The sequence below is a fragment of the Perca flavescens genome, chromosome 17, assembly GCF_004354835.1.
Source record: "Perca flavescens isolate YP-PL-M2 chromosome 17, PFLA_1.0, whole genome shotgun sequence".
Taxonomy (NCBI): Eukaryota; Metazoa; Chordata; class Actinopteri; order Perciformes; family Percidae; genus Perca; species Perca flavescens.
This window is the reverse complement of record NC_041347.1, coordinates 20,211,718-20,229,056: the sequence shown is the minus strand read 5'-3', so window position 1 is coordinate 20,229,056 and position 17,339 is coordinate 20,211,718. Positions and strand designations below refer to the sequence as shown.

The window sequence follows — 17,339 nt, the reverse complement described above, 5'->3', positions numbered from 1 at the left end:
TGTCAATTTCCCAGGCGGAAGTCACAAATGTAGTCAAACAACTCCACAGTGGCAAAGCCCCGGGGATTGATGAGATCCGTCCAGAAATGCTCAAGGCTCTGGGTGTGGAGGGGCTGTCCTGGTTGACATGCCTCTTCAACATTGCGTAGAAGTCTGGGACAGTGCCAAAGGAGTGGCAGACTGGGGTGGTGGTTCCCCTTTTCAAAAAGGGGGACCAGAGGGTGTGTGCCAATTACAGGGGTATCACACTTCTCAGCCTCCCTGGTAAAGTCTACTCCAAGGTGCTGGAAAGGAGGGTTCAGCTGATAGTCGAACCTCAGATTGAAGAGGAACAATGTGGATTCCGTCCTGGTCGTGGAACAATGGACCAGATCTTCACTCTCGCAAGGATCCTGGAGGGGGCCTGGGAGTATGCCCATCCGGTCTACGTGTGTTTCGTGGATTTGGAGAAGGCATATGACCGGGTCCCCCGGGAGATACTGTGGGAGGTGCTGCGGGAGTATGGGGTGAGGGGGTCTCTTCTAAGGGCCATCCAATCTCTGTACGACCAAAGTGAGAGCTGTGTCCGGGTTCTCGGCAGTAAGTCGGACTCGTTTCAGGTGAGGGTTGGCCTCCGTCAGGGCTGCGCTTTGTCACCAATCCTGTTTGTAACATTTATGGACAGGATATCGAGGCGTAGTCGGGGTGGAGAGGGGTTGCAGTTCGGTGGGCTGGGGATCTCATCGCTGCTCTTTGCAGATGATGTGGTCCTGATGGCATCATCGGCCTGTGACCTTCAGCACTCACTGGATCGGTTCGCAGCCGAGTGTGAAGCGGCAGGGATGAGGATCAGCACCTCTAAATCTGAGGCCATGTTTCTCAGCAGGAAACCGATGGAGTGCCTACTCCAGGTAGGGAATGAGTCCTTACCCCAAGTGAAGGAGTTCAAGTACCTTGGGGTTTTGTTCACGAGTGAGGGGACAATGGAGCGGGAGATTGGTCGGAGAATCGGCGCAGTGGGTGTGGTATTACATTCAATTTATTGCACCGTTGTGACGAAAAGAGAGCTAAGCCAGAAGGCAAAGCTCTCAATCTACCGGTCAGTTTTCGTTCCTACCCTCACCTATGGTCATGAAGGCTGGGTCATGACCAAAAGAGATTCAGGGTACAAGCGGCCAAAATGGGTTTCCCTCAGGAGGGTGGCTAGTGTCTCCCTTAGAGATAGGGTGAGAAGCTCAGTCATCTGTGAGGAGCTCGGAGTAGAGCCGCTGCTCTTTCGCGTCAAAAGGAGCCAGTTGAAGTGGTTCAGGCATCTGGTAAGGATGCCCCCTGGGCGCCTCCCTAGGGAGGTGTTCCAGGCATATCCAGCTGGGAGGAGGCCTTGGGGAAGACCCAGGACTAGTTGGAGGGATTATATCTCCAACCTGGCCTGGGAACGCCTCGGGATCCCCCAGTCGGAGCTGGTTAATGTGGCTCGGGAAAGGGAAGTTTGGGGTCCCCTGCTGGAGCTGCTCCCCCCGCGACCCAACACCGGATAAGCGGACGAAGATGGATGGATGGAAATTTATTGCAGCAGAGACCAAGATATCCTGATTTTCATCCTTCACTCGCTCGTATGGGTCAAGCTTTAAAACACTGGAGCCACACTTACCATAATAAAAACTGAAAGTGTCTTTTGTTAGACCCTCTCTACCTAATCTTTCAAACTCAACACACACAGTTTATATTGCATACTTTCAATAAAACAATAATTCACCATCTTGGGAAATACGCATATTTTTCAGTGATGCCACTATTAGACATGAGAGCAGTGCTAATCTGCTCATCTAACTCTGCCAGAAAGTGAATGAGCCTATTGCCCCCAAATGTCAAAAAACATTTGCTTTAAATATCCCAAAAGTTTACTAAACTGATGTCACTTGATCTCCGAGTTGACAAAGCTCCTCCAGAGCCATAAAATACCTTACTCACACTTTTCACAGGATGTGAAGCACTCCCCAATGACTACTAAATTTACTTTGATGTGAACAATGGCTGGGAGGCCCCTCTGATAAGACTCTCTAGTATCAATAAATTATAGACAGGTGACATTGCAAACCAACTCCATATTTCAAAGGACTGTTCTCATACAACATGCACTCAATATGCCACTGGTGTGCAGGGGACATGTAACTCAAGGACTAACACAGAGTGTTCACCAGTGTGCACCGGACCAGTACACGTGCAGTATGTTGATCAGTAGAAACATACATATATATACTATACAAGGCACCATACTGGATACTCACCACCACGTCTGCCCTGCTGCTGAGACCTTTTCCATAGTTGTCTGTGGCAATAACTTCAAAGCTGAAGTAGGACCTGCGCATATTTCGAAACATAATGGCCGATTTGATAATACCCGTGTAGGTCTCGATGACGAAGCTGTCCTGGCCCTCTGGTGTGGGCGGGATAATCAGGCGGTATGCCATCGCACTGTAATTCCCAGTGTCCTTATCAGTGGCCTGTAACACACATGTAGCACCCACTTACACAGACTGGAAAAATGATGTGTTATACTCAAATCAATAAGAATAAGTGAAAACAATGTGTTATGGAAAGAAAAGGACTAATTTGAGATTTCAATACAGCTTGAACCAACATCCACCAATTAATCAATTCTTGGAACTGTTTAGTTCCAAGAATATTGCAGTTCTGGGCACTTCTGGGATATCACAGGATATGTATATATATATATATATATATATATATATATATATATATATATATATATATATTAGGGCTGTCAATATATATATATTAGGGCTGTCAATCGATTAAAAAAAATTAACTAATTAATTGCACAATTTGCTGTAATTAATCGCAATTAATCGCTTTTTTAAATTGAGACTGAAGCTTATAATAATGGATATTTAAATGCTAAATCATTTAACTTTGCAAATATGAACAAACAAGGAAAGGTTCTGCTAAGTTCAGAATGTTTAATATCTTTCAGAACAACAGCAGCAACAATTTGGCTTATTTAGTCCTGTTGAAGGCTGCTGGAAACGGCTAGAAACTGTCTGACTTGAGAGCAGATTTTTGTCACCGTCCCCGGCTGCTGTCGCCTGCTCTTGTCTACTTTACAGGCGAGGCGCAGTTCATCTCCAACGAGCCTATGTTCAGTCGGCGGCAGGGCAGTCGGGACTAACCCTGAAATGGCGAGCGGAGTGAGGTGACGTGACTAGTCTCTCAAAATCTGACGAAAATCTTCTAAATTGACCTTTGTTGAGCTGAAATGAAGACAGATTCAGCAACTGCACGGCCTATTTCTCGCTTAAAATGTTTTCAGAAACATGTTTCAGTGAACTATCTTAGTACAATATGAGATCGTATTCTGAACGGCCGCCATGACAGTCTGGCTCTCAATATCCGGAGAAAACAAACCCATGTGACGCGTTCGTCCAATCAGCTGCCGGTTTTCATTACTTGGGCAACAATACAGAGTAGCGCCGCCTGGTGTTATGGAGACGACACGTTTCTCAGCCGCCACATGAAGTAAACAAACACAGCTGCGTTAATTTCGTTAATTTTTTTTAACGAGTTAAATATCAAAAAATTAACGCAAAAATTAACGCGTTAATTTTGACAGCCCTAATATATATATATATATATACATATATATGGGGGGGTTCTTGTGCGACTCAATCTTGCTGTTATTTATCACACAATCATTTTGCAGAAAACAGACCATCAGAGCTGTCTGGTTATAGAACTTTTTTTTTCTTCTTCTTGAGGGCAGCATTGTTTTTAGTGCCATGATTTGGCAACCACTGACAGGCAAATTTTTTTAATTAACAATTAATTGAACACAGCAAACTCAAACAAGAGGTGAAAGAGGGGAGCTTTAAGTGATGTCCCACTATTAGACATTGTCATTTGATACATTGTTATTGTGAAAACAAATTATAGCTGCTTTAAATTTTGGGAAATTTATTACATTTAAAAAAAAAAATACCATTTCTTAAATCAAAACAAGAAAATTATTGGGGTATAACCATTTAATCCTCAAAAACAATTTATGAGGATCATAATCTGTCAAATCGCTCTGTGTCATTGTTAGCAAAACCACAGAATTCTCCCATCAACCTCGGAGGTACGCATTCTGACTGGCCACTGAGCTCACACAGGCATCAATTTTCAGAGTGCTTGTCTGTAGCAAGTGACACTGATAAATAGGAGCAATCTCTTTTTTTTCCTCCAGTTATTGGAAGAGATAGGAAAGGGGGAGCAAGGTCCCAATAAAAGGGCTGCACAAATTAACAGAGAGAGACATCCTCATTGGGTAAAGACAAATTTAGCAAATATATGTACCAGCATCATTTATGTAGGGCACACCGTTTAAAAATGGTTGTGGATGATGGGGTGGACATTAAACAGCAAGGGGGAATGCACATATGGATCTCAATGGTTTACATTAAAAATTGAAAGCTAAAGGCATCTGCTTGTTGTTCAAAAAGCTTTTTTCACTGTGTTTAAAAAAAGCGGTCAAAGAGAGTGCTAGGAAAAATTGACTGTCATTTAGCTACCCAAGAATCCAATTACTTACTGATTAATAAAAACAGGGTCAAGTTAGTGTCACAAGGAGCAGGGAGTAAATCATGCAATCAGACCTTTTTTTCTCAACAGCACACTTTTACCTTGTTAATGAAATATTTCCCACTTAATCTTTCCAAACCATTTATTAGACTTTAGCAACTAGTGTCACAGTATGTTAAATGTTGACGAAATTACTCATGATTATCTCCAGAGAAAGGGGTGCTCAGATTCATTACTATTGAAGTCAAATACAAACGCTTCACTCTAGCCATACTCCAAAGAAGGCTTGGCTCCGGGGAAATTATAGATAGCACTTGACCCAAAATTCTACACTTGGGTGTCTATTCCAAGTAAAAGGAAAGAGAGGAAAGGGATTCTGGACTGGTTGAGTGGTTGAAGCCGCTGCACTGTGTTGATGTTGATCTGTTTAGTGGTATCAGAACATGAGCCTACACAAAATGGGTTTTTACATATTAAGAGGTCTTGGTTAATCAGACATTTTCAAATCATCTTCATCGTTCATGATTCCAAAAAAGATGATTTTGCTCTGCATTCCTTATCAAAAAGTTGCAATGACCCTCCTCTCTCTCTCCAGTTGCCCATGACAATATGGGATCATGAATGAGATGGCACACTTAACTCTTAACCATCGGAATTAGCTAGAATTAAAAAAAAAGATAAGATTTATAAGATTATATATATATATATATATATATATATACATACACACACATACATAATTGTCTTATGTAGTGATGTAATGAGCTATTGAGTCAATGTTCAAATAATACTAACCTTTTTGAAATTTTAGATGATTAGGTATCTCCCATAATGCCTGCGTCTCTTAACATGTGCTAACTCCATGTTTAGAGTTGTCAAATGCAGCAAAGAATGATTCACATGGCTTTACCAAGTCCTTGAGGAATGTTTCTGTGTCCTATGAGTTTTTTTTTTTTAAAGTTATAATAAGATGATAAGCTCATTTCCTGCAGAAAAAAGCAACCCCAGAGTTTTATTTGGGACCATTAATAAATTAAATATAATCCCCAGCTTCCCCTGGTATTACCATCTTTTTGCTTTTAGACAGCAACACATTTCACATCTGCCGGAAGGTCTGAAATACTTTTTATGAATCTCCCTACATGACCTTTGTACTCCTCAACTTGCCTGCTAGATATTACATGTCCTTCTGTTCTTAAACATTCTTCAGTGTCCATTATACTGAAAATAGCTCCCATGTTTCTGCCTAGGTGTCATCTTATTTTAAACTGGCTACAGTTCCTCCCAATGAAGTTTCCTTTAACTGCCAAAATATTTGAAAAGGTGTTAGTGAAACCCATAATACACTATAAATATATTGTTGGTCTGTACTATGTTGTGACCACACACGAGTGACACACATTCAAAATGATTTTTGAGCATTATTACCCAGCCTAAAAGTCTTGAACACAATAGGTAAATGACACAGAGTTTGCTTAAACTGCATCAAACAGATCGTAATAAACAGCCTTATATCTATTTATATATCTCCACTTGGACAGATTTCTATCGTTAAGTTGCATAATACTCAAGCTAGAGGTTAGCTGTCCTACAAGACTGATATTAAAGTTTAGATAGCCATCAATTTACTTCAGCTGAATTGCAACAAAATAGAAGTCATGATTATGGGCACTGATAGCATCACATCAAAGATACAGCTCAACCTTTGTCAGGCTAAAGTTGTGTTGGGTATAAAAAATTAAAAAAAGCTAAAAAACACCCGCCAGCTGATGTACAGTACGTGTTGTGCTCTCTAGTGCCACCACCATTACTGTGGTGGCAAAGTCAAGCTGAAAGCATTTTTACTGACATTAAAGCAGAGATGTTTGGATTAATCATGATGTAAATTGTTTATGAAACAGGCTTTAAGGGCTAGACAGTTGGAGAATTCAGAGACTTTAGTATTCAAATCAACCTGACACAATAAAGGTGAGGGGGACAAAAATAGGATTTTAAAGGTCCCATGACATGTAAATTTCACTTTATGAGATTTTTTAACATTAATATGCGTTCCCCCAGCCTGCCTATGGTCCCCCCAGTTACCTCCCCTTTCTCTGCTTTGCCCGCCCAGAGAATTTGGCCCACCCATGAGAGAGAGACATCATGGCTTTCAAACGAGAAAAGTGGCAGTTGGTCAAGGCCACACCCCCACCCTCCACCTTGCCCCCCCTCTCTCCTCCTCAATAGCTACAGACACAGACCACTTATTGTGGGACTGGCTCTAGTGGCTGTAATTCTGCACCAAGGCTGAATTTCGGGAAAACGACTTCAGATACAGTATGAGGGGAACACTAAGGCCTATATAAAAGCATCCAAAGAGCACCATGTCATGGGACCTTTAAAAATGTGAGGACACGTCTGCCCCATCCTTAGTGGAAATTACATTTCAGTATTTAAATACTGCATACTTCAATTACAAATGAGACACACTATGAAGAAAAACTAGAAACATAATCCCAACCAAATCTGTTGTCATTACATATTGTACATTCACACATAAATGCATGACTGTGTGTCAGCTGTAGTGCTGGCATTCAAGGTAGGCATTAAAGACACTGGTTCATGAAAGATTTTATACACAAACACAAGCCTAAGTACACCCTAACACACACCCACGCATACAGAAAAGAGACATACAGTAATACAGGTTGACAAAGTGAAACCTTGGCAGAGCAGGCTGATAAACAGACAGGATATCCAGCCATGCCTCTGTGAAAATACTGGGATTACACAGCTCAGCTCACTCCGATCCCACCTGCTTTTGGAGATGGCAGTTGGGAGAGAGAAATTGCGAGAAGAGATGTAGCAAGCGATAGGGGGTTGAGATGAAACTGTGCTGCAGAGAGCAGATCAGATGAATTCTCCCATCATGGCTGCAGGGTAAGTGTTGAAGAGGTGGGAGCAGAATCAGGCACAAACCGACAAAAACGAAGACCAGAGCTGATGTTTTCTTACCACTATCTTGAGCACAGAGCTGAAGATCTTGCTGTCTTCCGTCACGCCCCCTATGTAGAGCTTCCTGGAGAAGACGGGAGGGTGGTCATTCTCATCCAGCACCTCAATGAACACCTTGGCTGTGTTAGCTACAAAAAGCAAATGGGACCAGAATGCATTAAAATACTGTGGAAGTCATTCACTTATAAATACAGATGCAGTATGTATATCTAGCATATTATAAGACCAATGACACTTCAGTTCATGTCAAACAAAAAACAACTAACTCCAGTTTGTGTACTTCAATATACTGTACCTATGCAATCATCTAATAACCCAGGTTTTCTGCACCCTCGCAAAATAAGAATTGGGACAGACAAGGCCAGAAAATTTATATTGTCATGACCAATAGCTGTTGAATAAACACATCTCTGAAGTCATCTGTACTGGCGTTGATCAAATGTTGCATAATTTAGCCTCAAAATTGTCACGTCAATATAATTTTTTCATGGTCATCAGCTGGTCCGTAACTTCAAAAGAGAGCTTGAAATCATTTCCCAGAGTATGTTGCCAGTCAGTCATCACTGAAAACATCACAGTATGTTTTCAAATAAGATCCCGCTGGCTAAATGTCACCAAGTTTAAATAAAGTAATACTTTTTTTTTATCATCTGAGGATGGGTGGTTTGGGAAAATGTTGGAATATTCACTGTAAACAGAAAAGCTTGGTTTCATTTTGACCAAAAGTGGACTAATTGAATTTAAGAAAACCCCTCTTTATTCAGTAGAAATTCTCAGCTGCAATGCAATGACAATTTGAAGGGGATTTGTGATTGCATGCTGGAAAGAGAAAAATGCTCCTAACTTTCTAATGAAGCAGTGGGAGGAGCTATTTTGGTGAAGCGGACAACTTTGAGTCAATAATGAGGAGGTTAATGTTTTGATTACAGCGAATATTTGTAATCGAGAAAAACTGAGTCTGAAGTGTGTTGATGACTTCTCTCTCACTGTCCCTGATACGTAGATCAGGAAAACAACTGAGCGAGTTTGCATTATGTTCACCAACCAATTACTGATAACCCTCACAATTTAAGTAAAATATGGCTCTGAGAAATAATAAAAATGATGATGAAATCTTGCCTTCTAAGCCATTATTTTTAAGTGAGGTCTACCTCTCATCATTTATTGTGACAAACAATAAAAGGCTCTGGAAGTTTAACAGGTAAGCAATTTGCACATTAATTGGAAATAATATTTTGAAGGGCAGCCAATAATCAAGCCGCAGAGGAGTTAGAGGAAAAACTGTGAGAAAGACATGGGGAAAGGAGGCAGACAATTTGGTATATTAATACTGAATTTGCTGGTTAATTGCTTTTTTGTGAGGCTTGTAAAATATTCATCCTGCCCCTTTAAAGTGGAAAACACATATACTGAGTATAAAAATGTGTCCCCCTAATCGGTCACAGTTACACCTATGCAATGAACAGCATGAATGTGTACAGCATAAAAAATCTTACAACACTGCAGTTTAGGTAAAAAATATGCAGTGTCAAGGACCATTTTTCATCTGGCGGCATGCAAAAATCAAAAGCCATGTGGCATTAAAGCTAAGAATGCACCAGGGGAATTGGACAAACAAAAACACAGCACATCAAATTACAGGCACAAAAGATGGAGTGTGAGGCATAGAGGGAGGACTCCAGGGTTAAAGAGATCGGCAGAGTCTCTCTGTCTTCCCTCTCTCTGTGGAAAGTGCATATTCCATCCTTGGAGTATCAGTATAAAAGCACATGTATACAGGCCCCCTCCCTGATCTCCTAAGATGCATGACAGAAACCGGCCCATTAAGAGGAGAGTAAGCTTGAGTGTCCCCAAGAGTTATTATTATTATTATTACATGTGTGCATGCACTGTATGAAAATCAGTTTGTACGCATGTGTGAAAATGGGCCATGTGCATACATATACAGTGCAGTGGTCTTAACGGGGATAAGATAAATCTATCTGACAAATCAGTCCAATAATGCTCAGATAATTTAAACTTAATAAAGTGAAGAAAGATATTCCCTGTCATGGAGTCATGATCTTCCTTACAGTAATAAAAGTGAGATAAGAAATGTTCTCTACACTCTGTCAGGGACGCTCTCTCCCTCGTGAGAGTTTTCTACTTTACACTTATCAGATAAGTGACAGAAGTGTGTGTGTTTGCCTGAATATTGTGTCCTTGTAATTGCCGTCATTAGTATGTGAGAGACAGACGGTGCGAGAAATAGAGCAGCAGGTGGAGTAAGTCATTGATTATTCATTGGTAGCTTAAATGGCTCAAGAGTGAGGTATGAACCCAACTTGTTGTCAGCACCTCATCCATCATTTCAAGAGACTTTTGTCAGTTAACTGACCACAAACAAGCCTAATGATGTTGCAGCTGAAGCATAGTCATCAAAGAGAGTGCGGTCTGACGGTCTCAGTATGCTTCAAACAAAGTGCTTCTCAGATGATCAGACAGCGCCTCCAACCTCCTTTGTGACCGTGTGTATGTCTGACAATTTATGTAACTTTCTGAAAAAGAAAATCTGACAATCATGCCCAATTTACGTAGCAATTGGCCAAGTATGAGGAGAGGTAAGTTGTAACTTCTCTCTTGTTCTAGCAACATCATGAATGCCTTTGAGGAAAGAAAATATGCAACTCATTGTGCCCAGACTACAAAGACACGCAAAAGACATTGAATTCTTGGAGAGATGCCGGGGAGGCAGTGGGATGCAGCCAGAATGAGGCTGTGATGGCAGGCTTTTAGCCCCGCCTCCGGCATGTTGTACGATCTAGCTTGTTTCAAGCACACTGAGGCCTCTGGAATGGAAACACACAGGTTGCATTAACTGAGAATTTGTAATGATTAATGTTTTGTCACCCACCCTCGTTTTGGGGGAGGTTTGGCTAAATGGAAACAAATGGGCTATTTCTGTTCGTTAGACATTTTTAAGGATTTATGATATGCTGCTTTGAAGGTGGGGATACTTCTTATTTTTAAGGTTATTTTTAATAGTCACTATGACGATGTGAAATGAGAGTCCAATCTGTCAATACATGTATTACATATTTCTACATGTTCATATTCAACTTGTCATATCAGTATATCAGTAGTCTATATCCACAATGTTCCACTTCCGGAATTGCTCCGGTGCCACCGGAAATTCAGCCGGATGTCCATCATTTTGGCCAGTTGTCCATTACATACCGCTTTCTTTGATTTATGAGGACTATGGTTAACTGCTCCTCAGATCTCTGCAGGGTAAATCGAGACAGCTAGCTAGACTATCTGTCCAATCAGAGTTTTCTGTTGCATGACTAAAACCTTTGAACGTACACGTTCCAGGCTATTTTGCAGCGGGACCGTGGCTCTGTCTGGGGCTTAGCACTGCCCATGACGATTGTGATTGGTTTGAAGAAATGCCAATAAACCAGAACACATTTTTCTCCCATCCTGGAATGCTGTGTGGACTAGCCAGACCCTCCTCTGCAGCGCTGTGGAGGAAGGTCTGGCAAAGCAAGTCTAGTCTAGCAGTTCTAGCAGAGGGTGGTCAAATTTTAACCATATTTTAAAAGCATTGAGTAATTCCACAAATTAATAGAAAATACCTGCTGGCACTGCAACATATAGTGACTCAAATAATATGACATCTCATCTTAGCCTGAATGTATGAAGATGCCATTGTGGTCAAACAAACAAGCAGAGTAGAGAAAACCACCTGATTTAAACATGGCTCTATGTTGAATGGAGTGTCACACTAAACAACCAATCACAGGCTGCAGGAAATCTGCCACCAATTATACAAATGGTTCAGTGCCACGAAGAAAGGCAACAGTCCATAAAGCATAAAATTACAGCTATTCACACTTTGACACAATGTTTTCCTGGTTTTAATCCAAAACTGCATCCTAACAGTGTAGGTAGGACACATAGATGTAATGTGTAAAAAGTGTATAATAATAATAATTATTATTATTATAATAATAATAGTAATATTAATAATAAACACACAATGAATAAATCATTCTAAAAAAACATGACATAACTACGGTAAACGTAAAAAAATAGGGTGTGATAGAATTTCGAAAACTGTATTTAACCATAATCTGTCACAGAGAGGAATTATAATGATTAAACATAAATGCAAAGCCCTGGAATCACATGAAACAGAATTCAATGCCTGCTTTCCTACAACACAACACAACATCCACCTTCACCCATTTACTGGACACTGTCTTACTTTTAGAAGGCACACGCAGGTTGGACATGACAACCAACATAGAGTCCGCCTGGACCCGGAGGACATAGCTAGTCACATTTTCATAATCCAGAGGTTTAGCTGTGGAGATGACGCCTGTCCCGTTGTTCACCTGAAAATGACCTAGAAAAAAACAAAATCAGAGCACATGAAGTGAATGGAAATAAGACAAAACTAAGACATACGTAACAGATAGAATGGATGGAAGCACTGGTTATTTGCATAGTTTTTCTACTACATAGTGTTCTGATCAGAGCTATATTGCTTGGCTTTGTTTGCACTATTGGCACTACACATGTAACTGCTGAATGCATGTATACTCCTTCACAGGCTCTTTTCTCTTTGTCGCAAATTAGTATTAATTGTAGAACTCAATCGAGCCTTTTTAGCATCTTTACACAAAGAACCTGCAACAATATGCCGATGCAGTTGTAAATCTTTACACATTTTCTATACAAAAAAATATAACAAGTATATAGCACTGAAGAAAAAGAGCAGTTGTATCGGAATCACACAAAAACTGCATGCATTCTAGCATTCTACTTTTTTTTTTGTTAAAAGACGTTGAAATGAATAATGTTTAATTGGAGCACTGATAAAGGAAATATGACAGAAATACATCTGGCTGTTTTTCCTCCTTTCAATGGCATGGCCAGACTCTAACACCACTGTGGCTTTATAAAAAGGCCATGCTTCAGAATGCTTTTGCTTTTCCTGAGAATATTACTTCTAGGGGCCTGGGGGTGGATTTATAGCACTCTTATTATGTCTTGAGCCTGTGATTTCCAGGAGCATCTAAGGAAAAGTGACTCTAGCTCATGTTTTTCACATGACACAGACCACTACAGAAGCACTTGAGGTGCATGGTGGGAAGGGGTGACAGCTTCCTACTACTCCTTTGGCTCTCTCCAGCTCACAGGTACGTCTCCTACTTTTTTCTTAAACAGCTATAAGCTAACCTCACACCTGTCTGGTGTTCTCTCTCTCTCCCAGGGTGTAATTATGCTCTTCAGACTTTCAGTGTGAAAAGCAGTCTACAGCGGCTAGTAGCCTATGCCAAAATTGTCTACTTCTAGACAAAGACAGGACAACAGTACCTCTGGCTATGACGTTCATCCTGCAACTTATAAAATCATCTGGGAGCTTTTTCAGGAGTATTTTAAAATCTGATTGCACACCTTTTGATTTTAGTAAATATAAGCACATCTTATTCAGCAGTTTTCTTTACTGTGATGAAAATCTGTATTTGCTTTGCTTTATGTATAACACAAATAAAGAACAGGAACAAGAAGAGGGCATTGTACTTCAAACACAGAACCGGTTGTAGGAGGTGTTTGGTAGGAATGTTGGGAAACAAAAAAAATGATAGGCTTAATTAACTGTATGATCTGTAGCACATACCTAGTTCATTTCCTTCCACAATGGAGTAGAAGATGGTTTGATTGATAGCAGCAGCGAGAATAGTCCCTACCAGTGTGCCAAATGGAGCCAGCTCACTAACTAGAGGAAACCTGGAAAGACATAAAACACAGATCATAAGACAGACGGTATTAAGAGTTGAGGAATCAATTAAGCTGCATATTCCAATATCACATGCACAGCAACATGGACATAAACAGGGTTAAGATGAATACAAAGGTTGTCATAGAAGCAACAGTATATCTACGTACATTATAAGAAAGAACACATTTGGAATAATTTCAAAATGATTAAGTCGGGATTGATTTCAATCATTACATTTTCACTTAGCATATGAAAAACTTTCAGTATTCAGTATTAGTTACTGTGATTGTGTTAACGTTTAACAATTTAACCATTTTATATAATAATTTATAATATCTTCGAAAGAACTATCTGCTAGAGGCATTGCTTTAACCCAGAAGTGAGGTTTAGTGGTTTTTAAATTCTATTTTTCCATTTATTAGCAAAACTATTTCTCTTTCCTCTTAATAATTCATTGTGAGTGTAAGTGAGAGTTGTGTTGTCAAGTAGTGTATTTTTCAAATCAGCTTTGAATAGATATACATTTATACATAATAATTTTAGCATCTCAATAAAGTGTGAAACAACAGTGACTTATTGTTCCAATGATTTTGTTTTGCTTTGCCCTTTTGCCTTTTTTTTTTTTTTTTACTGTTACACTTTAACTTTACTCTAGTCTCCAGATAACAAAACAGCACATTTTCTGTTCTGGTGAATGAATAAGTAAACAATTTTCCTCTCAGGGAGCACAGTGTAGGATGGGAAAAAATTTGACTAATAAATAAATAATCCATAACTGCTTAAACTCTCCTCACATATCCAATATTAACTACATAGTTAGGATAAGAACACTAAAAAAGGCTAACGGTGGCTTTGTATCAAAACATGGCCGTAAGGAGAGAGCGGAGCTGTGAAGCAAAGCTCATGTTTCTGCTCAGCCTTTGCCTCGACTCTCAACTACGGTCGGGAGCTTTGGGTAGTGACCGCAAGAATGAGATTGAAGATTCAAGCAACTGAGATGATGTTTCTCTGCAGGGTGGATGATCTCACTATACGTGATGAAGCGAGGAGTTCAGCTGTTCAAGAAAACCTCTGTATTGAGCTGCTGCTCCTTTGTATTTAGTGGAATCAGCCGAGGTTGTTTGAGCTCTTAGGGAGGATGCCCCCTGACTGTTTTCTTTTGGTAGGGGTTTTGGAAACGACCCAATGGGAGAGGACACCAGGGCAGACCCTGGAAATGACGGAAGAATTCAATCTTTCAGCTTTCCTGAGAATGCTGGGGTTTTCACCAGGAAGGAGTAGGAGGAAGTTCTTGGGGGTAAAGCATGTTTGGGCTGCTCTGGTCAGGGTTTAAGCAATTGTGACTGGAACCCTGACTATAACAAGCTGCTTAAACATGAAATAGAGAGGAGAAATGGATAAAAATGCTGATTTCTTCCCCCCACAACTCTTTTTTACTTGGTCATTATTTAGTTTTATCGTTATTCATTATTGTTTTGAATATGATGTTATTTAAGCAGGTTTGAGCAAATTCATTTTCACCCAAAATGTTACTGCCACACAGACTATTTTATTATCAGATTAAAAAAGAAAATCCAAACTAAAGATGTGATAGTACATTTTTGAAAAAGATTTGAAGTTATCCCCTTGATAAGTGAGACTTTGTAACAGCTAATGACTATGCTTGACTATCAGGTGTACAAGTGGGTAATAATATCCAGCAGATATGACTGTCACCACTCTCCACAGAAATGACTGCTGCCATAAATAGCAGGGAACCCTGTCTTGGCGGTGTGTCGGCAAGGGCTGATTTAAGATGATAATGTCATCTCACTGTGACACCCCTCTTGTGATACTGTGACTGCTTTCCCACTTCTCATCTCTGCATATGAGGTGTGTGCATGTTTGTGCATGCATGGTATGGCTTATTTTGCAGTTTTCATTTAAAGTGTGACTATTATTCACAGAAGCAGTAAGAAATCTGTGACAACGTCGTGGGAGTAATACTCACTCCATAATCTGTGACAGTCAGATAATATTATCCAGTCAATGTCTGTGTTATGGGGTATTTTTGTGACAAGATGCTATCTTGGCAGTCTGAGTTCTTAACATGGACCGGGGGCGATTAGATGCCTCCGGTTCATGTTTATACTGTAACATCCTATTCAATGCTTTCACATCCCTAGTCTTTGCTGACCCCTCATTTCCAACACATATTAGCACATGAATAATACAAATGCCCAAACAACGAAAACACGGTCAGGCAAAGTTTCCCTTCATGGATGATTGTTATTTTATCAAGCAACTCCCCCGTATATGTTCGCAGCTGTTAGAGGCTTCACAACGACGATTGAACCAATTTCCCAGGGTGAAGTTGAAGAGTGGGGAGAACTTGATTCACACAGAAACAGAAAAGTGAAAGGATAAGCATGTGTTGAAACAAAAAAAAATCACACTGTCTTCGCTGTTCACTGGAGTAAAACAACACACTCAGTAACTTTTTAGACATTGGCAGATAGAACACTCACTATAGAATATGTGTTTACCTCTCTCAAAGTCACAGCCGGTGCAAAGAGTACCTTATTGAAAGACATTAGAGGAAAAAAGATCTGTCTAACAATCCCGGGGGCAACAGTTAGTGTCTAAACAATCCCCAAGGACATCTCGTGTTGAGAATAATTCTGGAAAATTCGAGCCATTCTCCTGGTCAGAGGGTGATATAACATACCATCCTGAAAGATAATATTGTTGAGAGTGTGCTGCAGTGAACTGAACTGCATGTGCTCACGATCAATTTCCCCCTAGGTGTACTGTTGGCCTGCCACTGAATAATTGCTGTCTCTGTGGCATCCAGGAGCATTAAGCCTCACCATGCTCCACAGTGACGGGAACCAATTCATTAATGTGGCCTTCACATAAGTAGATTACCCGTTTGGCTCAGAAACAGGCCGACACAAACACAGAGGCAAGCCCTAGAACAATGGGAGCACTGTGAGGTGCAGCGCAGCTCAACATGTGACTCTAAATCAGTCACATACAGGTGAGTGTACCATTCATTGGAACCAAGAGTGACACAATGACTGTCACTTAAAGGTGCTGTAGGTAGGATTGGGAAGATCCAGGACTTAGCCAAAATGTTTTAACATCAACAACTTCTCAGTCCCTTCCCCCTTTCTGCTAAAACGGTATCCTAAGCCCCTCCCCCGCACAAGGGAGAATGAATGTATGTGCATGAGCAGTGATTGACACGCAGTTAGACACCCCCCCTGGCCCTGATTGGTGCATCTGAACAGGGAGCTGTGGATTTTTGCAATTCGCACTACAGGCTGTAGGTGGTGCCAGGGGAGCCAGATTTTATTTTTTAAATTACCCGTTTCATGTAGTTCTACTTGACCATAGGGTCAGTTTCAGCAAATATGACAGGAAGTTAGTTTTATAAGGCTTATTGCACCTTTAATTCAGTATATAAACACAGATATACAGATGAGTAAGGTGCGGATGAATAGAGATGAAATATTGCACAGTTGGAGGTAGCAAAGAGTGCTAAATAGATAAATGTGCATAGTGCAGAATATTGTCCAGTGAAGGCTCATATTGCAGAAACAGCTAGCAGTGCTACATTATGATGTTGCATTAAAGAGTCTGACTGCTGCTGGAATGAAGGACCTGCGGTAGCACTCCTTCTTGCACTAAGGGTGCAGCAGTCTTCTGCTGAAGGAGCTACTCAGGAAACTCACAGTCTCATGTAGGGGGTGAGAGGTGTTGCCCATGATTGATGCCAGCCTGGCTAACATCCTCCTCTCCCCCACCTCCTCTATGGTGTCCAGAGGGCAGACCAGAACAGAGCTAGCCCTCTTCACCAGTCTGTTTAGCCTTTTTCTATCCCTCTCAGTGCTCCCAGCTCCCCAGCAGGCTACTGCATAAAAGATGGCAGATGCAACCACAGAGTCATAAAATGTTTTTAACAGAGTCCTGCACACACCGAAGGACCTTAGCCTCCTCAGAAGGTGGAGACGGCTTTGGCCTTTTTTGTACAGGA

General features: G+C 40.8%; 1 protein-coding gene across 4 annotated transcripts in view; it reads right to left on the bottom strand.

The window, feature by feature from the left end:
• pcdh15a (protocadherin-related 15a) overlaps positions 1–17,339 on the bottom strand; it is a 177,680-nt gene that overhangs the window by 24,952 nt on the left and 135,389 nt on the right. For all 4 annotated transcript variants that reach the window (XM_028603202.1, XM_028603206.1, XM_028603203.1 and 1 more), the window contains exons 24-27: positions 13,220–13,329; positions 11,801–11,941; positions 7,552–7,679; positions 2,268–2,483 (exon numbers count right to left, since the gene is read on the bottom strand). In XM_028603202.1, coding sequence (XP_028459003.1) covers positions 2,268–2,483; positions 7,552–7,679; positions 11,801–11,941; positions 13,220–13,329 — 595 coding nt within the window. The remainder of the gene's footprint in view (positions 1–2,267; positions 2,484–7,551; positions 7,680–11,800; positions 11,942–13,219; positions 13,330–17,339) is intronic.